This window comes from Tetrao urogallus, assembly GCF_951394365.1.
Source record: "Tetrao urogallus genome assembly, chromosome: 2".
In the NCBI taxonomy this organism is placed as follows: Eukaryota; Metazoa; Chordata; class Aves; order Galliformes; family Phasianidae; genus Tetrao; species Tetrao urogallus.
In genome coordinates, this window is record NC_136814.1 from 56,318,633 (window position 1) to 56,343,118 (window position 24,486).

Below are 24,486 nucleotides of genomic sequence, written 5' to 3' on the forward strand. Positions count from 1 at the left end.
TATCCAGATTCAAATGCATTCATAAGTGATTATTAAACTTCACAACTTCCTTAAACCATGTATTTATTTTGAATAGCAGAACCTAGTGCACATGATTACTTTCTCCAGAGTAAAGCAGCTAAGTACAGTTTTCACCTAGTAGAAGATCAGTAACAAAGAGTATAATTAAGTTTTGGCAGTGGACTGTGCCACCTTACACAGCCAGCAGGTACAGGATTTGAAAGTGAATTTGTTATCATTGGGCAGTGTGCTCTCTACCACCTAGAAATCCAGAGTTTTGATACAGATTTTGGATGCCCTGCAAAGCTAAGGCTTCCAGCACACGGAGATGGGAAGAGGCACAAACAATTTCTCTTTCAATCTGCAGATGGGAGACTGGTTTGAAGTACGGCTTTGACAGGGAACAGTGAGGGCAGAGCCTCACATGTGCTATGGACACAATCAAAGGCACTTCAGCTGCCTCCTGAATGGGCAGATCATTCAGGAGCTTTGGGGGTGACTCAGTTTTCCATCCTACTGCATTTGTTGCATTTGAGCAGAGAAACTAAAAATAAAAAGGACTAAATCTGCAATAAGTGGCAACAAATTTAACACGTTGTGGTGGAGAAGGAATATGATAATTTGCAATGGCATCCTTTAAATTCTGTTTCGAGGCTTCCATAATTATTCTGAGTTTGTCCATGGTCTCCATAGCAGCCTTTTCTGTAGGCTGGCGTGGTGACTCATGGCAGTTCAGTGAGGAACTCCTTCCCAAAGGAGCCTGAGTCATAGAATGCCAGACCTGGACTGGTTTCCTGTCATACAGATGTTCCTGAGCTATGGTGGAGACAAACCACACGTGACACACAAGCGACCTCAGTGTGGTGCTCCCAGACAGCTGGATGTGGCTGCAGGGTGTATGAGGGTGAGCAGGAGATGCTGCTGCTGCTGCCACTAGCAATGATGGTATCTAAACAAAAACATTTGGGAACTTCTAAGTCATTGGATTCACATTCTGACCTTCAGTTCCTCAGAACGGCAAAAACAGTTTTCCACAGCACAGCAGTAAAAGAGCTGAATTTGCCCCAGGATGGCTTCCTGACCTCATTAGTGGTATAGCTGTGGGCATGGCACTATAGCAGCTGCCCAGTCACCTTTGCCATAAAAGAAATCTCTCAGCGTGGCCACCCCAAGCACCCTCAGAGTGGTAGGATGGATAGTAGCTCATACGGTGTAGGGGAACTAGTAGGTCACAGCTCGAACTGATGATGGAGCACATGTTGAAGTGGTGGCTGACCCAGGGAGCACAGGCAAATTGTTTGCACCTGTGTTCCCCACCTGACCAGAAGGGGTGGACCCAGGATGGAGCTGCCCTCTGCTCATATAAGAAGCAGCCACTGAAAGGAGACCATGGATTGGACTGAGGCTACTTCTAAGGAGGGGTGCTGCATAGTTAGAGAGCTCTTTCACCAGATGGGTAAGGTCCATTTTTCTTTCTGTCATGCCTATCAGCCTACTTGTGAATACTTTGCCTGGCATTGCTAAGAATGCATCAGAAATGATTTTGCTTCTTTGTGAGCAGAGTATACCGGCACATGGGCATTTTTAATCTTGAGGTTTGTTATAGAGCTTGGAAGAAGGGAGGTCAGAAAAGACTACTTCCATCCCAGTTGTGAGCCCTAATCAAAATGCCACTGATTTAGGCTTTTTTTGCTCTTCCTTTTTGTCTCCTGGCTTTCATTTTCCAGAAAAATGAGAAGTGTGCTCCTATGCAGCAGAAGGGTAGCTCCTTCTTCCCTGGTTTATAACTGTGTATTTTAAAGGATGATCTTGTACTTCAACTCTTATAAGGCTAAGGATGGTCAGAAACTCAGGTCACCCACTCTCAGGATGAGGCCAAGCAGGCCTGGCAGGTGCTGCTACCAAGCAGCTGCAGTGTGCTGTATGGGAGTAGTTCAGAGCACAGTGGATGTTCTGAGGGAATGTTTGCCAGAACAGGCCCACATCACAGCAGAGAGGTATTGCTTTGTTTTCTGTTAAACACAGTGGATAGCCTGAGCAACAAATGGGTCAGGCACTAATCAACTGAGTTATCTCCTAGCTATGGAGGAGGAAGCAGCCAGCCCTGACAGCACAGCTCCAGGTGCATTGTGTCACTAGGAAAACATTTCTGAGTTGTTCTCTTCTCTACTGCCCCACCACCCTAAAATGTCAGGCAAGTAAGTTAGAACATAAGAAAAGTGGGAATCTCTAGCAAGGCCACATCCCACACTCCTCTCCCATCCACCCTTACTCAATGACCCTCAGCTTTCATAGCCTCTCACCCTCCCTTCCAAAATCTTCCCTAGGTCAAACCAACAGTCAGCTGTTCCTTAAGGCATGACCTGCTCTATCCTTATCCAGGAGTAGGGCCATCCATGCCTCTTAACTTTACTTTGCTTTCTGAAGGTGTTAACATCTGTCATCTGCTTTCACATAATGTAAAATGTAATAATAAAATTAAGAATATTTCCTCCCTAGAGGAGGTAAAGCTATCTCCCAAACTTACTGATTCATTGGTGTACTTCATTGTGAGTCCCTTCTGTTGAAACTCTATTCTGTGTCAATCTGAATCAAATATGACCTTGATGAGACGTATATGGAACTTTTTACCAGCTCTTGCCTGGAAACTGGAATGATGGCCACTAATTATTCCAGCTTAGGCGAGTTAGAAAAAGCTTACTTTCAGCCTCTTTGTCCTAACCATACCTTAACAGTAGAATTATTCTCACTATTGCATATTTTTGTCATCTTCTCTTAATCTCCCTCTTCCATTAGAGGCCAGCCAATATAGTTCTTTCTCCACAGGCAGGCTTAGCTAATACAGTACCTTTACTGGTAACTTTTGTCACTTATAAAAAGAAGCTGCTAGGATAATTCACTGTCTTCCTAAAGGAGCAATTCATTGCAGTTCTTGACCATCTTTCTTAATGCTTTCAACCTCCAATAATGAATCTAACATTTCAGTTAGGAGGGAAGACATCTTCAACTTAAAAAGATTTAAAGCACTTTCTTGATCCCAGAACAAACAAAATAGATTGTTATATACCTATACAACTATTCAATTAGTCACTAGCATTTGGCATAAAAAGAGTCACAAACAGTATACATCATCTGATGTTTTTATTGATCACAGGTGCAGTGTTACAAAGATGTTATACTGAATAATGCTGTCACAGTCATGTTTTAAAGTGAGGTTGCTACAACACATTTAAATTTCACACAGTGAAACTACTTAGGAAAAAAAATCATGCTTATAACAGAAGATCAAAGAAATACATTTAGTTAAAGCAAAAAAAAAAAAAAACCCAGGATGTCTGCCCTCTTAAACTGAAGTTAATAGAAAAGCTTTCTGTTGATTTCAGCAGGCTTTGAATCCAGCCTCCAACTTGCCCTGACCAAGCCAGAAGGTAAAATACCTCGCTGATCTGTTGCAGGGTCTTCAGTCCTTTAACAGACTTGTGCGTGATGTATTTTCTTTTAAAATGAGACAAACATGATGTATAATTCACTATGCCATACTTAATACATAGCAGAGCCAATTTTGGCTCATTGGCTTCAGAGGGAGTGGGAGAGTTACAAAGGTGATAGCATGGGGACTAGGAAAGAGGGAGTTACTACACTCCTGAGTGCCTATAGCAGCTGTTTGTGTGGTCTGAGCTTCCAGGAAAGCTCATTATTTGCTTCTGCTGGATTTGCATCTGGCAGTGTCTGCATTCAAGACAGGTAACTTATGTGAGCTGGAATTTGGATGATATAGCAAAAGGAAACAGCTAAAAATGTGTTGAGAATGTGGCTATTTGCTGCCAATGAGCAGCCTGTGGGCACTGACTTGTTTTTATGGGAAGTCATCACTTTACCATTCTGCCATCAATTTTTGTGTGAAATTATCTTGGAGCAAAAAAAAAAAAAAAAAAAAGGGGGGGTAGATTTCAAAACACAACAGACTAAATGATACACCAAATCCAAAAATGGCATAAATACAAGTTTAATTTGAAGCAATTTATTTCTGAGAGCTCAGGGATCTTTCTGAATTTCAGGGGGAGATGATTGCTCCTGCCCACTCTGAGGATGCATGTAAAACATGCAGAATATGTATCAAACTCTTCTTCGGTGTTGGAGGCACTAGAGGGCAGCAACGCACCAGCATACCCTTGCTAATAGAACTCTGTTAGCCAAGTTTATTCCTTGCTGGGTACCAGTCTTACTGCTTACCTCAATATAGGTTCTTGTATCACAATGCTGTGTTATTACGCGAGACCCAAAACTCAGTATGTAACTCACACTTCAAGGAAATATGCTGCTTTTTGTATTTCAATGCTCAATAAGGCAGTTATTTCTTAAAACTTTAAAATATTTGCTAATTAGAATATTGACCACATTGATCACAACTTGTGCTTTATAAAAAATTCTCCCTCTCCAGTGCGTGTAAAAGATAGTTTTGTTTTTGTCTCAGACTGCAATGATCAAATATTGACAGCATTTAATAATGGCCATTGTTCTACCATATTCAAGGGTGAACAACAGGAGCTGCCACCCTGTGTTATATACATAGTCCATCAGGAGTCCCTGAGATACAAATATGGCTCCCACTTTCCTCCCCACTGCATTTTGGTCTCAATAAATGTTCCAGCTTATTTAAAAAAAAAAAAATCATCAATTAAAAATTCTATTTACATATCTGTTGTAAAATGGACAAAAATTACATAGGAAAAATCAGACAGTTTCAAAAGTTGGTAAATACGTTTTTAACTGTAAAATGTCAGATACTGGCTGTTTTCTGTCTTGATAGAAGCTGAGTCCTGTAAGTAATTCTACATCTCTGATCCGAGCTATGTGAAACTTCATTCTCTCTTCAACCCACAGCGACTCAGACCTCCCATCCTAATAGGAAAGAGGAGGAAAAGAATTTGTGAAATGTTCTTTTTTCTGATATAGATTTAAATCAATTAGTAAAAGATATTTTCATTTTTTTATGATGACAGACAAAGCAGTAACTGGCAGCAAACAAATAGAAAGCACTGGATTCTACAAATAATAAGCTTGTACAAATGTACAAATCTAGTACTTACTGTTACTTCCTCAAGTGTACAGAACCTGCAGCTGCATCAGTGGAAGCTGGTGATAATGAGGAGTGGCAGGGAAGGTCCAACATCTATTCAGCATTTCTATGATAAAGCTACTGCTGGGAACTTTGCTTTAAGTGGGCAGTTACTTGTGTACATCCTCCCTGTAGGATAGCACTTCACATGCTTTGTTCTGGTTTATAAGGAGCATAGCTATGTACGTTCCCATCATAATGCCCAAGTACTTGAAATAGAAGCAATCAGTGCTCTTCAAGAAATTGTCTTCTCCTTTAGGGTATACACTTGATCTAACACTGGATCTCTTTTGTGGATGACTCATCCTCTCCTAGAAGTTCATCACCTTTCTCAAATAATATGACTGGATATTGCTGCTATTGAAAACTATGCATGCATCACACTGATTCTCTCAACATACTCCTGATTCTACTCAGCTATCTGTAAGTCTTTGAACAGGAAACTTTCCCCATTTAAGCATATGTACACATTTTAATGTAATTCTGTTTACAAAAATATTGTATTCCCTCTCAAGAAGATTGACAAACTGTAGAGTTTTTACAGCCTTTAATTAGCTGGTCACTGATACTCAAGCAGAATGAGCTCAAGCCTGGCTTTATGGAGACTGAATGGACTACTTACTGCACAGCTTTCACTATTGTCTTCTCTGTGAGGTACAATGAAAGATAAGGCATCTAGAGATCCTTCACACTTCAAAGGAGTTTCAGAAGTATTTTTACAAGTAGTCAGCACAATGAAGAAATGAGTAGGAATGGGAACTTCTGAGTTACCAGGGTGTCTGAAACGCAGAAGATATTCCTGTAAGTCAGTAAGTTAATTCCTGTACAAAGAGCAAATAGCAGTAATCAGCTGTACTGTGGTACACTGTTTTTTAGCAACCCATGTAGTTAGTCTGAAGAAAGCTTGGATCTGGAGGTAAAATTAATCTGTAATCAAAGTTAACAGCATATTTTGGATTAATGTTTTGCATATCAAGTTCAGCTTGTAGGCCCAAAATGGTGAGGTGTGACAAAGAACTGACTTTAAAAGGTGCAAGAATTTATCACCTATCTGTTGTCTTGAACCAGTTTTTCCATCTGGGAGTAACTAGTACACTTGTGCTGACAACTCAGTAATAGAACACCACCAGATATACAGACTCATTAATATAAGCCACAATACCATGGGTAAGCCCCTGCTTCATCCAGTTCTAGAGGCAGTGTTTCAGGATGACACACTTCTAGTACATGCTTATTCTTTCTGCTTTTTGTTTGCTTCTCAGCTTTACACAGCTCAATTGATTTAGGTCCATATGACTGCTTCTCTCTGAACTGGTAAGACCTGCCAAGGATCAGTCTCAGCAAGATGCTTTCCTTGCTAACAAGGATCAAAATTACTTTGTGACTACTAATGGAGAAAAGAAGCAAAGGATTACAATGGGAAAGCAGCTCACCTTTTCACCTTTTCTGGGGTATCATAGATCCCATCAGAGTCGTAATCAAACACAGGACCACTTACTACATTGACACCATTTCTGTCTGCAGCATACCCAGGCAGCAGGGACTGATGGAAGTAGTTCCATAACACTAGAATAAAGTAATGGAAATGAGATACATCATCTCCAAGATAGGAGTTATTAATAGAACTGTGCTGTTCCCAGTAGAGTACTGATGGGCATGGTAAGCTAGGAAAATAGTATACTATACATAATATATTATCCTAGGAAAATACAGGTCTTCATAGTTTTAATCTACCTGAGCAGCAGCATCTCCTGGCATTCTGGTTTCACAGTCACCCTAACCACAAACCTGACTGAACATAGTGACACTGCTCCCCTACGGCCTTGGGCTTCTTTCATGGAAACCAAGGTATGAAGAAGCTAAAAAGGGAAGATGAGAGAAAACCATGACTGTATCTTGCCTCATTATCAAGGTTCGAATGGCTAGCATATATGCCCACATCTCCATTTCATGAAAATTTCAATTTATATGTACCTGAAGCCTCTTCTTACCTCTTTCGTTTTAATTATCTTTAAGAGGAAATGACTGTGTTTTTTTTTTTGTTGTTTTTTTTTTCCTCTCCCTCCAGAGGAAGTGCCACGCTTCTTTACATTAAGAATATGCTTAACCTCCCTCAGCCAACCATCTCATGCTTAATTTCACCCAGGAAAGCCCATATCTTATATTAGAAATCTGATTATTTTCCTATTTTCTCAGTTTTAGAGACTCTTAATTTCTGCCTGGAAACTCATCTGACTTTGAGAGACGTTCCTAAAACAGAAATGAATTTAACTTACTGTCATATGTGGCCTTCCAGTACTTGAAGGGAGCATATAAAGACGAAGGGGAATGGCTATTTATGAGGGTGGGTAGTGATAGGACAAGGTGGAATGGTCTTAAACTGAGACAGGGGAGATTTAGGTTAGATATTAGGAGGAAGTTTTTCCACACAGAGGGTGGTGATGCACTAGAGCAGGTTACCCACAGAGGTTGTGGATAGAATCATAGAATCACCAAGGTTGGAAAAGACCTAAGAGATCATCCAGTCCAACCGTTCACCTATTCCCAATAGCTCCCACTAAACCATGTCCCTCAACACAACATCCAGTCTTTCCTTGAACACCCTCAGGCTCGGTGACTCCACCACCTACCTCCCTGGGCAGTCCATTCCAGTGCCTGACCACCCTTTCTGGAAAGTAATACTTCCTAATGTCCAGCCTGAATCTCCCCTGCCGTAGCTTGAAGCCATTCCCTCTGGTCCTATCACTAATGACACGAGAGAAGAGGCCGACCCCCAGCTCACTACAACCTCCCTTCAGGAAGTTATAGAGAGCAATGAGGTCTGCCCTGAGCCTCCTCTTCTCCAGGCTGAACATTCCCAGCTCCTTCAGCCTCTCGTCATATGGCCTGTGTTCCAGACCCCTCACCAGCTTTGTTGCCCTCCTCTGAACACGTTCCAGGGCCTCAATATCTTTCTTGCAGTGAGGGGATGCCCCATCCCTGGAGGCATTCAAGGCCAGGCTGGATGTGGCTCTGGGCAGCCTGGTTGAGTGGTTGGCAGCCCTACACATAGCAGGAGGATTGAAACTAGATGATCATTGTGGTCCTTTTCAACCCAGACCACTCTATGATGATGATTCTATGACATAACTGGCATTTGGGTTATCTAGAAGATACTGTATAAAACCTTGTTTAGGTAGGTAGGGAAATGCAGATAAAAATGTCGGTCATAAAATAAAGACGTCTATGCCACACCAGTGTGTAACTAGCCATAAGCTAATAATGCTGGGCCTTTTTCATAAGGATCATAAGACCTACTTCAGGAAGTTTTCACTGATGTAAGAAATTCAGGGTCTGGGAAGGTCTTATTTCACAGACACAGCTAAATTGAAATTATTTGTGGTGTTTGGAAGTAAGTAAAAAGACTGCAGCCTTACACTCAAATACACATATAAAGAAAATACCTTTAAATGCAGGATACATTGGCACAATGTTGCTGGTGAGCAAGGCATCATAATGAGATTTCTTTGCATCTGTCATAAAATCTAAAACCAAAAAGCACAAAAATACAAGATTAAAGATCAATGCTATGATGTTAAGGTGGAGCTGACCTAAACTCACTTTTCAAAGTTGATGCGTAAATACTGACTTCAGCATATGCTGATCAGGTCCAAAATAAAATAATCTCATCAGCAGCAACAGTAATTGCACTTGGAAGGTATACAGTGTCCACATTATTTTAGTATTTTAAAATATCCAAACAGACTTTTGAGCAGTGGGGAAGGGAATAAAATTCACTTCCTGAGGCATGAGAATAGCTTTCTTTGAGCTTTGCAAACAGCACTTTGTATGGATGTTAAAATAACTTTCACTCAATGCTTTAGCAGTAAAACCAGTGTAAAATGCTTCCAAATCAAACCAGCACCAGTTTACATGCAATATAACCTCTGTAAAAAGCTAACCATATTTTAAAATACATTTTTGAGAATCAGACCTGCACTCTTTACATCAAATACTGAGTCCCTTTACCAAAAGTCACGTATGCACACAATGGTAAATTTCAAACATAAAATAAACTTAAATCAAGACATTTTTACATTTACAGACAAATGTTTCTATTTTACTTTGGGTAGCTCCAACTAATGGAGGTCATGCAAAATGAATTTGCAGTTTATTAGTTTGCCAGACTTGACTCAAGGTTTACACATTTCTTCCAGTTTCTTCTATGAGATGCCACATTAGAAACCAGACAAGTTGAAAAGCTTTCAGGAAAAACTAAATGACCTTGGACTACTCAACAACTGCTGATGCATGTGCAATGTTTTCCTTTCTCATATGCTAAAAAGAACTATAATAATTCAGCAACTACTGCTTCAAGTTCTTAATCAGAAATATCAATAAAAGAAGATATTACTGCATTACAAACTACTTAAGTCACATGTGGTGTACAAAGAAAGCAATGTATTTACTTGGAGGAGAAAGAAATCCATAAGTTAGTCGAGGATGATTGTTGTAAAATGAACACGTCTGGTTATGATTAGAAGGAATACGAAGATCCTTGTGTAAACAGCTGGAAATATCTTCTACAGTAGAATTCCAATTGTCCTATTGAACAAGAAGAAAGTATCACTAGAAAATTAAAATTAAAATAGCTGCCTTGCAATATTTTGTTCAATGTGGGGGACTGCAGAATTCTAAATATTTACCCACGGCTGCTTTCAGTGGTGCAAAGAGGCTTAAGATTCAAATGTTGTCCCTATTTTACCAAGGCCTCTCATTTGCTGCACATGTTTTGTAAATAAAATAAAATAAGCAAAACTGCAGTATTTCAGTTAAGAATAATATCCCCTTCCAAAGGAAAACTGGGAGGTCCCTACTAAAGCTAACTTGATCTTGTCTGAATGCATACGCTTAGGCTAAGAGTCAGAGGCAGCCATCTCTCTCCAATGGGCCACTTGTTACAATAACTGTTTGTTTTGAGCCACTGACCTCTCAAGAAACTCAGGATAAAGCAAACCTTGACAGAGCTTAGTTTGGTTTACTTATAATGGCCATTATTTAAAACCTGTACAGCCCAGATAATCAAACTAAAAAGCATCTTCTACAGTCCTAATTTCACTTCAAGCATGCCTTGGCTTCTAAATTTTCTACAAACTGGAAAACCAATCTGAAAAACTTTCATTCTTAACATCAACAATCTGCATGAACATCTTAGCACATGGTTCAGGACGGCAAAGTCTAGATTAATCAACAACTTTAAACTCAATCAGAATGATCTTCTGAGGGAAGGATTCAATCAAGGCATCAGTGGTTACAGATAGCTCAGAGATTATCTTTTCAAAAGGGTCCTACATTATTATATACACTGCTTTATCTGGCAGACTGCTATAGCAGGCCTACATTGCCAAGCAGTGGAGTAAATGCAGATTCACAGGATCTCTCAGTCTCTGTGGCAATGGTCTCCTCACTTCCTGGTGGATCTGTTCCCTCCAGAGGCAAAAGCTTATGCCAAGAAGAAGAAAGGAGTCAAAGCCAACTCTTATTCCAAAAAGTGGTTGGGAATAGCTGTCATTCAGTCTTTTTAGCTTTCAATGTTGTTTCTAACATTTCTTCAGATACTTACATTTTTGTTAACGGTGTATGAACTCCACAGTGACATCTTGTAGTCCTTGCTGTATCCATTTACATAGCGGTAATGGTAAAGGAGGCAGTAATTGTGTTTCTTCTGCAGAACTCTGGGCCGTCCGTAGGGCAAAGTGAGTGTCTCTATCTTCTTAACTGGAGTAGATATAATGCTAGTTACATTTCAATTGATAATGGTTGTTGAGAACCTTACTCTTTTATACACCTAAAATTGCCCTGATTTCTACTTGCTAAATAGAGGAATCGTAGTAATAAAACAAAAAACGAAAAATTCTATTCTTGTATCAAAGGTGTAGTTTCTATAAGGCAAGAAATTAACTGACAATACCAATATAAAGAAATATGCCAACATACATAACTCAAATGTACAATGTTCAGTTTTACAGTGCATTTAAAACAACACATTTTGACATTTTAAAATAGTAGATGGATATAAAATGCAAATTTTAGTCATAGTTGATTTTGTGCTTTGATATAAATACACGTGTGGGATCTGCTTTTACTTAACATTTAGCTGAGAAACAAACTAATTGTGGTGATTTCAAATCTGCTGAAGGGGCTGTTTTAGTTTAAAGCACAAAGCTATTTGAAGAAATGACATTTATGGCTCTACATTTCATTGGCCTTTAAATGAATGATACAGTGAAATAACAGATTTTCAGATGCGTGAGGACTAAAATGGAGCTGTAGGAAAGAAGGGGACAGACTCTTTAGCAGGGGCTGTTGTGATAAGACAAGAGGAAATGGTTTCAAACTAAAGGAGTGGAAATTTAAATTGGATATAAGGTAGAAGTTTTTTACAATAAGAGTAGTGGGGCACTGGAACAGGTCGCCCAGAGAGACGGTGGATACCCTGGCCCCAGAGACACTGAGTGTCAGGCTGGATTGGACTCTGAGCAACCTGATCTAGCTGCAGGTACTCCTGTTCATTTCAGGGGGGTTGGACCAAATGACCTTAAAAGGTTCCTTCCAACTTTAAGGATTCTATGACTGTGATGGTCATGAAACCCTTTCTCCCCCCCCCCCCTCCTTTCTCAGATCACACTTCTCTACAATGTTTGCATACAAAAAAAAAAAAAAAAAAAAAAAAAAGAAGCATCTCTAAGATGCTAAGATCTCTAAGGGTTTCTGCCAGATCCTTGCCTAGGGCAGTGCCTGTTTATGTCTATTCACCAACTGCCACATCCAACAGAGCAGTGAAGACTTTCCTTTAAAACAGAAACTGTAACAGAACTGTAACAGAAACAATGTATGTGGGATCAAAAGAGGGGATAGTCATTAGAAAGAAGCTAAACAGAAAAGCAGAGTTAGCAACATAAATACTTTACAGTGTATTTTTTCTTAAGATTCTTAAAATAATAGTGAAAAAAAAAAAGTAACAAAATAGAATCGTAAGAAACATGCTCCTGCATTCACCTAATGCAGTCCAAAAACGTCAAAAAAGGTTCCGAATTTTTGAAGATAAACATTAATTTCATCAAAAGACTGAATATTTATTTAGGTAGAAACAACAAAAAAAATAATATTTTCAAGTTTCCAGTTCTCTGGTGTAAAATAAAAACTAAGAAAAACTAGCACATCATGAAAACATCTCAAAATAATAAAAAATATTGCTTCACTACTGAATATGCAAATGTTTTTGATTCTTAAATGTATGGAATTATAAAGAAGGGGGCCAAAGCTTCAGGTATATTTACCATTGAGTAGGTTACTGCCATCCACAAATCTTCAACTTCAAGGCAATTGTTTTAAATGAGGAATTCAATTCCAAATTTAAAAAACAAAAAAAATGAAGTCAAGTTCATGACATTTATTTCCCTACCCATCATGGAAAAGACAAACATTTTAGGCTTGACTGTTTGTTCTCTTTTTCCATAAAACTTAAAAAAGCAGTAGTTAATTGCTCTTATATGGCTGTCAAGTTATAACAAACAGTGTCAGAATATGCAGAGGTAATCAATAAACTGAATACTTTCAAGGAGTATGGAGGCTGGCTGATAGACAAGGTGTTGTTAGAGATGGAAGAAATGCATGTAATAAGTGCAAGATTCATACGACTTAAAAGCAAATTGCTTATACTAAGATCAGCGGTAACCTAGGATAATCCAAGCTAAAATCCTAGTGCTTCAGAAGTGTAGTTTAGAACCTTTGGTTAATTTTTTACAAAATGGGTTCTAAAACATATTACACGCCTGGCATATTTCTCCAAAGCCATATTCAGCAGGGCACTCAGGCTTCTACCTACATATTAATAGTTTGTTTCAGATAAACTACTTACACGCTATGAATAAAGCACCTGCTGCCGTATGCTACTAATTGGATTTTATTTCACTGCTCTTATGCATGTTGCAATACCAATGAGTGATTTTTTAAAAGTCTCTGGGACACACTTTAACAAGATGCCCTGCTGTCAATGGAAAATGCTCAAGAAAACTATTCACTTTTTGTGCCAGGACAAACTACCCAAGTCAACAGAAGCCTTAAATTAGTTCTGAATAAGCATCAAGCACTGGATCCTGCCTGTAGCTGACATAAATCCAATTCTTAACAGTGAGCTACAGCAGGTTCTCAACAAATACAGAGATTATTTGCTTAAGAAACAAGGTTCCATGAGCAAACACCTAGCAAGGTTTCTATCAACTTATTTTCCTTTCCAACCATCTAACTGCTATGACTCCATTTATTAAGGTATTAGCATGAAGGGCTAGATTCCAACTTGTTTTCCATTATTTAATTAATGTGTTTTGCTTTACAAGTTATAAATACGTATATGGCCTTGCAAACTGCAGCTCAAACTTGGCACAAGTGTGCCCACAGAACTGAAATACAGTATTAGCACAGCAAAAAATGATTTAAAACCACGTGATAACCAGATCATGTAAAATATTCTGTACTTCTTTAGATGTTGCCAACATGACATCAATATTTACAGGGATTTTTTATCACATAGTTATCCATTCACCACTTTTGCTTCTCATTCTGAAGGGCTCATTATTTCAGTGTTGGAAAGTTCAAATATTTCAGATAATAACATGCACCATAAAGACACATATACACAGCTACACGTACTCCAGAACAGTTCAGTAGGATTGTATCTGAATCCTACATATACATGACAGAGTTGTAACCCCAAAGAGTAGTTCAAAGAATTTTTAACAATATACTTGATATTTGTTCAGAAGTTTAGATATCAAATATTTTACATTTTTAATTATCCTCCCCTTTATATTTTCATTCTATTTTACAAGCTAAATGTCTTACCTTCTGTTCCAGTAAGATTTAAACGCTGATGAAAATCTCTTACTGGCAAGCCCTGTAATTATAAAGCAAAAACATTGATTTTTTTACTATGTGTTTCACAAAGCAATTTATATTCCACTTACAATAATAAACATAACACATCTGACTTGCAAGTTAACCCTGTACAAAACTCACAGACAGGGACTGCAGAGGAGCTACGGAGAATTGCAGAAACGCACTGTTTTTGCCACAAGTGTATCAACATCTTTGAAAATCAATCCCAAGCATACAACATAGTCACAGAAAGGAAATTTCAACATAGTAAAGTGAACCAAGTAATAACTAAATGCTTTTCCCATCAAAGTTTGCTTCTGTTTTCCACACTCTTTAGAGCTGAATGTTGCTTTACTTAGGAAACCTCAAAAAATGAACATGCAAATATAGGCTCTCTAACTCCAGGCAAGACATGATTTTGAGACTGGATCAAAAAAAAAAAAAAAAAAAACAAAAAAAAAAAAAACAGGAAGCAAAACTACGAGATAAATATTTATACTAGAGAATCCAGAGTCTCACTCTGAATACAACAGAGACAAATGCCTCGATGACTTCAACCATTTCGGTACGTACTGCTATCCTGCAGGAGCAGCCAAGGCTCACTGGAAAGGTTCTTTGTCCCACAAAAGAGCATTCAGAAGGATGGCTTGTTTCTTTGGGATGGTGAGGGGTGTAAACAGGATTCCTTAAGAGATTATTTAGGCATCCATGGGTTCCATTGTTTGGGGCTGGCTTCAAATCAAGCAAGTCTATGAAAGAATTCAAGTCACAGGACAAAACACACTATAATACATTGCTGCTTGTGTTGTGATAGCAATTATGGTTGATTACAAGATAATAATGAAATAATCCTGCACTGCTTGCTATTCAGAACAACTGAAAGGAAAAACAATGTAAGCACTTTAAAAGACAATATATATATATTCTCAGGTAGGGCTCAGGATGGAATTAGTCTGCTTGCAAGGAGGTACAGAATAAGCACAAAAAAATCACATAACACATATACAGAATCACTGAATGCTTGGGGTGGAAGGGACCTTAAAGTTCCAACCTTCTGCCATGGTCAGGGTTGCCACACACTGGGATCAGGCTAGATCCCTTGCAACCCAAGCTGTACTGCAATTCTGTGAAGTCTAGCAGTTTGAACTCTTCAGAAAACATGAGGTGAAATTCCTTCATTCAGACAAGACAATCAGTTGTACATATCTGATGTTTATGCTTTAAGTGCTGACATGCTGCACAAATGCAAACAGTATTTCTCTTTGGCTGCCCTTGGAAGAAGGTGCAGTCAGAGTATTTCAAGAAAAATCTCAGGGACCTGACTGAAAGAACATGCCTTTCTGCAGTCCAGAAGGTGCCTAAGGCCCTGGGCAAGGAAAAGTTTTAGTAAGTTGCCTCATTTCATCATTTTCTATCTAAAAGTAAAGGTGCTGGCTTCTAATTCCTTCTATACAGGATGGAAGAAATCTGGACATCGATGAGTGAATATAAGAAATCTGATCTGCCACTGAACTTGCTTCTATGAGACGTCAGTGAAGACTGCCACACAGCATATACGGAAGGGAATGGGGGAGCATTAGAACAAGGTTCAAAGAAATCAACTACAACATGAAAAGACATCAAAGCACACAAGGGTGTGAGATGCATACTTTCTGACAGTAGCCTGTTTCCTATTCCAGCAAAGAATTTAAACACATGGCTTAAATATGGTATACCTGATTATTGTCACTGATCTCAAGCATGTGCAGTGCTCCCGTTAAGTGCTTTCTGGATCAAACCCTTTGGTAACAAATTGTCTCTCACAGAAGCAGGTGTTAGAGCAAGCATGGATCCTGGTAAGAGAGAGAAGGAGGCAGGAGATAATGGAAACAGGTGAAGACCTCCAGGGGAATAAGTGAACTCGGCAGAAAAAAACAGCAATGGATTTCTGGAGAAATCATGAAAGAGAGGACAAAGAAGGGACGCAGAAAGTAACAGTAACATTGTATTTGAAAGGGTGAAAAAAAGGAGGGCAGCAAGGTGTCTGATATTCTGAAATGAACCCCCCTTCTCTGGTGCAGTGAAAAATCATAGAGAAATGGGGAACCTAACCACAGCAGTTCTGCAGCTAAAGAGATGACTAGCTTTAGAGTGAGACTCTGAAGTCATGGGACTGTAGGCTAATTGAGATAGTTACCATTCATTGAAAGATGAAAAAACAGCTGTGACACTAGAGAATGAGAATGGATGGGGAAACATCCAAACCCCCAATACATAAATTGAATGACAGGCATCAACGAATTTGGGAGAAGGCTTATTATATGAATCAAGAAAGTATACTGTATCAATCAATTTCAATTTCAGTTAACTAAATTGAAAACCTATCTAAATCAAGGCAATAAAAGATTGAAAATATGATAAAGGAAAATAACAAATAAGAATACACGTAGTAGAACGTACAAGGATTGTTCAAGTGTATGAAAAACTGGATGGGGCAGCGGAGCATGACTCTGACTTCCTAGAAATGAGTTGCCTGGCAGCTGAACCCATACCTCCATTCTCATACTACAGTAATTATTTCTGCTCTGCCAGAATAAGGTTTCATTATTGAAGTAAGCCTCTGGTTAAACAGGAGAAAGAAAGGCAGGGTGTGTTTTTGGCAGGAGGAAGGTAGTGTAGGTAGTTTTAATAGTAGTGAGTCAAAATGTCAGCTTTGGAGCAGGTCAGAGGAACACTCACAGTGACTGGTGGAAAACACAGATACAGGCGGCCTGAACAGCACAGCCTCAATAGCAATTAGTCCTTTAGAAGCTGAGCCTTTCTCAGGTACTAGTGAAAATTGGCAGAAAGTCTTAAAGATAATTTTCTAAGGACATTTAAAAGTTCATTATCAAAAGATTTATGACACCCAAAAGATTTTGTTTTTAACAAACAAAGAAGACCCCCATCAACTGTACTTACCGCACATTAAATTATATACTTCAATGTTTTCAAATGGATCAACTTGCGTCTGAAATTTGAATCCTGGTCCAAAACCAATAAAGATAGCCTAGGGTTCACAGAAAAAAGGGGATGTCTCTTAAAGACAGGCAGAAACTGAAAATATTTTCACATCCCGATTTTTTTTTTTCTAGGAACTTATCCTTAGCAACACAGCACAGGTCAAGTTAAAAGCAAGCTTTTCTTAAAGAAGTAAATATTTTTCCAGTAAAATACACATAATCAGATATTTGAAAAGATGTAGGAATAATTTTAAGAAGTAGTCAATAAGTATTAGGAAACCCAGTTCTGTCTCACTGCTGCCTTTAAAAGACGCCTTCAGCCATTTATGAAGTTCTTTGCTTCCCTCTGCTTTTGAAGAACATCATTCTCTCAAATGACTTAAATGACTTAATGGAAAAGTTGAGCCAAAATAACCATCACTTTGCATGCCTTGTAAACAATTTGGGAGCTTTTAATTTAAGGCTGTGAAAACATCTGTTGGTAGTAATGCTTTAAATGGATGAAGCAATTGCAAGATCCAAGACTTCTATCACTTCTTCTTGCACCACTTCCTGAATTGGGCTGGCACAAGCAATTGTGTAGCCAAACAGTGAACCCAATCCAGGAACTCAGCCAGCTCAAAACACTTAATATTTTTTCTTCCTGGCTCTTTTTCATTTGATTCAGTTCCCTGACCTACTTAACTCCGCAGCAACACAAAGTTAACACTAGCATAGAGCAGGGTTTGCTGCAGCAGGAAAAACAAGGGGGTGAGGGCAGCAAATGCTTACACTCAACTTATGATAAGATTGTTTTTAAACTTACCTTCAGATATTCAGCTTTTTTTTAAGTAAAGCTTGCATCCATTTGTGCTGCACAGATATTAAACAAGGATGCATGCTTTGCATTCAACACGTCTCAGTGCTCTTTGCAAACAATTCAATTGTCTCAGATTTCATAGCTATGTGGAAAAAACAGGCTTTTTTCTTTTCTTGTTCTTTTTCTGAGATGTAAGCATTAGACAGGCTGTCACTCCACAGTGGTTGCTACCAAAATCTGTAGGTGAGTAGAGACCAGACTTGACTGGCTAAAGGATGCTGTTAAGGGTCATGTTCCTCAGTGCTACATGGTGGGAGGCAGAGGGACAATAGGCATAACTTGAAACAAGAAAGTTTCAGTCTGAGTATTGGTAACCCATTTATACCATAAGGACAAAAGAGCAGTAAGGCAATGGAGCTGCCTAAGAGGTTGTGCAGTCACTGTACTCGAGAGTTTTCAAGATTCAATTGCACGAAATCCTGAGTAATCTTGTCTCATCTCACAGCTGACTCTGCTTTGAGTTGCAGATAGGACTGAGACCTCCTGAGATCCCTTTCAATTTGAATTCTCTTGTATTTTATGATTCCCATATTTGAAAATTTGAAAAGATAAGTTCTCTTTTCCTGTTTTTAATGTTACAACAACAACAAAAAATGGGCACATATTTATATTCTCATCAGCAGAAGTTGAATCTCTGCGGCATGGACTGAATAGCGCCAGATCTCAACAATAAATAAATCTCAAGCTTCAGCAACCACAACATTCATAATCAGAAGATGCTGAAAATAAAAGCCAATATAAGTTTTCAAACCTTACCTGCATACTTGGGAAACGATTATCTGAGCCATGGAATCCACCTGTGCAACTTTTAATCTCAAGCGGTTTCCTATTAAAAATTCACAATTTACATAACTCACACTTTACAAACTTCATCAGCCTAAAAAACATTCAGTGATGCACTGTTTACTTGCTATTTAAAGATTTTAGAGGTTTTCCACAGGGAACAGAAAGTCTTCACGGTCTAGAAAAAATGCCTTTTGAATCCTCCACAAATATTACTCCTCTGGAATTCATAAAGGTCTGTCTTAGAGCCACTCAAAATCAAAAATCAGATGACACGTGAAGAAAATATTTGTTCTCAGGCTAAGAAATCATCACTTTACTGGCATTTGAGTAAAAGAACTTGATAATACACAAAATAAATAGTTATGTACTTCAGAGGATTCAGCTGGGCATCTTGTAGTCTAGTAAAAACAAGTCTCAAACATACGTTTGTTCCACATACATTATTGAAAGGTGTTTATTTTCAGAAACTCAAACCTGATTTGCAAGACTTGTACACATTTCATTGTTACACAACAGGACTTAGTGAATACATGGGCTTTCAGTATCACAGAGGTGTTTAAAACTGCGTCGTTACAGCAGATGTCATTATGGGAACTGTTAAGTTCAGTGGTCAGAATATGTAGTGTAATCATTGATAACAGTATGTTCAGTATGGCTCATTCACATGACTGCTTCAACAACAGCAGTTACACGCATGCTTACCAGGACTCACTTTGGAAATTCCTAAAGCATGGCAAGATGTTCATGAGACAGGGGGGACCTTAGTTTCTAACATCTGTGATTAAGCATTTGCACTACCAGCATACTCAATCAGGAGAGTATCCATAGCTGTGAGATTAGAATTGAGCCTCCTCAGGTGAGCACAAACTCACCCAAAAAAGCTTGGCTTCTCTTTGCAACATCTCTTTGCTTACACAAACAAGAATTCCAGGCTCCAATAGCTATCATTTAACTCTATACACCTGGAAGTCAAAGACTACGAGAAAACAATGATATCTTTGCTGTATAATCAAGTACATAAAACTGTAACTTACCTAGCTAGTTGCCACTGGGAATTTAAATAAAAGTGCAGTGGTTCAATCCGGTCATTATTGGCATAATGGAAACGCTTGGGTAGAAACTGTTTCATATAAGCTTTGAAAGGCTGATTTGGTTCTATGCACTGAAATATTTAAAATTAAAATATAAAATGCACATTCAATCACAATTTCATGCAGAGTTCTTAGCACTTCTCTCACAAAGGGTCTGCAGTAGTTTCTTCTAAGAACAATGGGACTACATCATGTTTGGAGTAACAGGACACATAAATATTAATAAATATATAGCAAATACGAACTGGTTTTGCAATCAACAGTTATTAAAAGAATATTTATATGGGATTATTAATATCATTTACTCTTGTTATTTTTTTACTTACAGCCTACAATTGTACAGAACCAAACTGTACACTGAGACATTATGATACTTTCAAGCGGTAGGAGCGTATCCAGTAAAATAATTCTATATTTCTGTAATATTAGAGTCACAGATACTCAAATCAGGACAGTCATTTTATTCTGACAGCTTAGGATCCATTCATTGTTAAGAACAACATGACTGAAACAGTAGAACTTTGAATTCACCTATACAAACAGCTTAGCTCTCACTGACAGCAGTGTCAGCACAACTGAGAAGCTAACAACAGGTTATGGTGCAGGCATGAGAACAGAATCAGGAATAGCAAAGTTCAAGCTGGAATTGACAAAAAGATATCACTACCCAACTAAAAGCTGTTTATCAAATAGGTGTGAGCAAGCTAATCTTATGCTCATCCAGGAAATGGAGTTAAGATTTACATTATTGTAGCCTTCAGCCAGTGTGGTCCAGAAGCACAAGTTCTAAAGAGCAACGTGATTATAGCATTAGGTAAGAGTTAGTGAAAACAAATGAAAACAAAACCTTAGTTAATACACAACCAGATACAGCCATATGATACCCTAATAAACTTTGGCCTTCTCCTACATGGAATTACTTTTATGTTGTTAACTTTATAGAATGTAGAAAGTCACTGACTCAAAGTCCTGATGTCATTTTAGCAGCTTAGAAAATAGTTGATGCTACAAAATGCCTAGTAGAAATAAAGCTAGAGCAGCAGATAAGACAATACTTACTGTGAGGTTTCTGACAATGCCTTCATAATTAACTGGAAGAATCATATGTAAGAATTAGTCACCTAAGTTAAAAAAGATCAGATGTAAAATGAAAGCATCTTCCTTACGTAATTTAATTACCTTCAATTTCAAAAATTTTCCAGAACAAAAGCTATCTGTAGCAAAACAATCAAACTATTGCTTCTGTGAAATTTTAGTTCACCTCCCTTGCTTACTTACAGCTTTACATTTTTAAACAATATTAGCTACATCAGAAAAGTAATCAAAGAAGTATGCTCCCACAAAAAAGGCAGCTAAGTGCTGTGCTAATTAAGCTAGAATTTTTCTGCTTGCTAATAAAACTAAGGAAAAAAAGAAACAAATAAAACAGTAAGGACTGCAGTCTTGTCTGGCAAACATCCTTAGCAAGAAAAGCCAAGTAAAGTTAGCCAAATACAGATTCTTAGATTGAAGCCAAAAGGGGACATTACATCATTTAGCTTGACATTTTGTGTAACAGAGGAACATTAACATTTCACACAGTTACTCTGCCCTAAGTCTGATATTCAATGCTTGACTGAAGTACATAAAGGATCGCGTTTGCAAGGAACCATTAATAGTTCCTGCAAAGATACGTGCAGTGCTACAAACACAGCTATGTTACTTCAGGAAGACAGTACATATATCAATAACAGAAGATGCTCTGCTTTTCTTCCTCCTGAACTTGTTTATCCAGACAGAATCTGGAAGTGCAGTTGACTCCCACATTCTCCAAGGAAACATTTAAAGTTGTTTAGAATAGCACCAAGAAATGACATAAAGAGAAATAAAAGTTACTGGTGTTAATGCATACAAGTTTTAATGAGCTTGGAGAACAATGGAAAAAGCATGTCTTCTCTGAAAGAGATATGAAACATGAAGGAAACACTCATGTTCTACATTAAAAACAGTCAAACCCTGCAGATATCAAGTGTTCCTCTGCAATGTGACTGCATAATAAAGTTAAAAATTTGTAAGTATTCATTGATTTTTACTGAAGGGGATTATCTTCTTTTACAGTTTACTCTGCTGATCTGTTGCCAGGACATTAGGAGAAAACCCATTTTTTCATTATAAAATAATATGTAAAATACAAAAAAAAAAAAAACCAACAAATATTACTTTAAATCAAAAATAAAGCATATTATACGTTTACACATGTTTATACTGGTAAATCACTAAATAAGGTGAGATATGATGGAGGATTAGAAAGCTATCTTGAGATCTGATTCAAAGGAATGTCTTTCATATAGCAAGAACATTTGTAGTTGTTCGCATGCAAAAGGAATTTGTAGGATTTACGCACACTTTTGGCCCTACAAAGCAAAATGCTCTTTAAAAGCATGTGTGCACCACTCAGTATTTTTCTTTCATTATTACTCAGGTTGTCCCCAGCTGAGCTTCACTCAGGTTTACCAGTGTATTATGTGAATCTTAAGTTTGTATTCAGAAAGCACTACAGTGTATAACCAAGTAATAAAAATGAGTTTAACAACTACATACAAGAGAAATACTCATCTGGAACATTATTAGGTCGAAGGCGAGCTGCAGGACCAGGCACTAATATGAAATCTTGAACGTTGTGCAGATATCTGTTCAGATATGCTGTTTTTCTGCAACTCCCTGCTTCCATCCCTGCACAAGGAAGTACATTTCATTTAAAAATGAGAATATCAACGTGGAGTGTCCTTACTGATGAGAGATATAAGACATAAAATTTAAGCTGTAGAAACCACATATGTAATATCTCAGGCCTTTTTTTTTTTTTCCTTAAATCAGCAATACCAAGACATGTGATCCAAGGATACCACAATACACTTGTACATAAGAAAGTGTAAAACATCACACGTACATATATATATGCACATATATAGCCACTTCTTCAGCCCAGAAAGTCACTCCAACTGAGTAAATTTGACTGGACAAATTTTCTCAAAGGGAAAGAAATTACATGTGTCTAAGAACAGTGGTAATGATGAGATCAAATATTGATAGAACAAAGGGCTTTCAACTAAAAGAGGGGAGATTTAGATTATATATAAGGAAGAAAGTTTTTACTCAGGGAGTGGTGAGGCAGTGGCACAGGCTGCCCAAAGAAGCTGTGGGTGCCCCATCCCTGGAGGTGTTCAAGGCCAGCATGGATGGGGTCCTGGGCAGCCTGAGCTGGTAGACAGCAGCCTTGCCCACAGCAGTGGGATTTAGAACTGGATGAGCTTTAAGATCCTTTCCAACTTAAATCATTCTATAATTCCATGATTCTGTGATTCACTTAGTCCAACATTCCACCTAACTGTGTTTCAACTGATGCTTGGAGAAATAATGTGTAAGCATATCAACTACGGACTGAACTTTCTCCCATTGTTTCTTAGCAGTTTCCAAAAGTCATAAAGTTGCACACTGCATTTGAACTCTTATATTGAATTATAGCGCGACAGGTTCATCCTCCATTTATTTGTTAGATGTATTTTAAACCTGCATATATATTTGGCTTAGATCATTCCCAGTGACAGTGAGTTCTGCAAGTTGGTCCTATGCAGCATCAAAGTGTACTTTCACTTGTCAGCCACAGTTGAAAAAATGGAATGGTGAAAGATACAACTTTTTAGCTCTTATTATAGAAATAATTAAAGAAATATAGAAAAGCTACTACAGAAGTAAATCCAAGTTTCATATTCACTGTTTTTTAATAATGGATAAGGTAATTAATAACTGAAAAGAATACATGGCATTGATTTTTACTTCTTCAGCAATTCATAGACCATTGCATAGTGTAGTTAAAAGAATAAAACAAAACCTGTTTTTTTCCAATTCATTTTTTTACTTCTCTTACCAGGTGGCCCTCCCTGTGCTCTTCACTTCTTTTCCTCACACTCATAGCCTAATTCCCACCTAAACTGATTGTCTCTTATGCCATCTTCATAATATAAAACATATTTTATATGTTAACATTACCAGAAACACGCAAGAATAAATTCAGAATATTACTTTATGAAAGCCTTTCAAAATTGTGACATATTTTATAAAAACAAATTTACCATGATCTGATATAAAAATAATGTTCAGGCATTTGTGCAAGTTCATTTGTTTGAGACCATCCATCAGCATCCCAACTATTGCATCTACTCTCTGCAATGCCAAAATGACCTGCGAGGACAAAAATAGGCATGTCATCTTCTTAAACATTTTAACTGAAGAAAAAAAAAAAAAAAAAACCCAAGCCAATAAGTAAGTAACAATTAAAAAAAACAATGAACTCCTCATTTCTAGAGAGAGGGAATAAATTTAAACTTCAAAGGTATGTGCTAATCATAAATAAAAATCTCTCCATTTAAGGTGAGATGCAGTTCAGACATAGGTGAGGGACATAGGGCAACTGGCCAACTATGCAGCAACCTTCAAACTCACTACAGGGAGCACATAAAGGAGGAACATATAAAGGTGCAAAGTAAAGGAAGAAATTCGAGGACAAGAGAGTGAAGCATTCTCAATACCTCATTAAACTTGCTTCTTGTCTATTTCCACTTCTCTCAGTATCGCATCCTTCATATGCATATTCTTTGTGTCTATTGAGAAGAGGCTCAAGAGGTATAACTATCATGCTAAATGGAACAAGAGCCTGAAGACTGCCTAGGATCTGCACTACTCAAAACAACCTCC

At 38.0% G+C, this 24,486-nt stretch overlaps 1 protein-coding gene across 1 annotated transcript in view; it reads right to left on the reverse strand.

The window, feature by feature from the left end:
• Positions 1-4,734: 4,734 nt before the first annotated feature.
• Positions 4,735-24,486, reverse strand: part of ENPP1 (ectonucleotide pyrophosphatase/phosphodiesterase 1) — a gene marked incomplete at both ends in the record, with an annotated part of 51,383 nt that continues 31,631 nt past the window's right edge. The window contains 14 exons of the mRNA XM_079550287.1: positions 4,735-4,902; positions 5,742-5,898; positions 6,553-6,685; positions 8,563-8,643; positions 9,568-9,703; positions 10,722-10,876; positions 14,003-14,054; positions 14,609-14,784; positions 16,976-17,063; positions 18,632-18,701; positions 19,696-19,823; positions 20,812-20,843; positions 22,333-22,464; positions 23,865-23,973. Of these exons, the coding sequence (XP_079406413.1) occupies positions 4,735-4,902; positions 5,742-5,898; positions 6,553-6,685; positions 8,563-8,643; positions 9,568-9,703; positions 10,722-10,876; positions 14,003-14,054; positions 14,609-14,784; positions 16,976-17,063; positions 18,632-18,701; positions 19,696-19,823; positions 20,812-20,843; positions 22,333-22,464; positions 23,865-23,973 (1,617 nt within the window). The remainder of the gene's footprint in view (positions 4,903-5,741; positions 5,899-6,552; positions 6,686-8,562; positions 8,644-9,567; positions 9,704-10,721; positions 10,877-14,002; positions 14,055-14,608; positions 14,785-16,975; positions 17,064-18,631; positions 18,702-19,695; positions 19,824-20,811; positions 20,844-22,332; positions 22,465-23,864; positions 23,974-24,486) is intronic.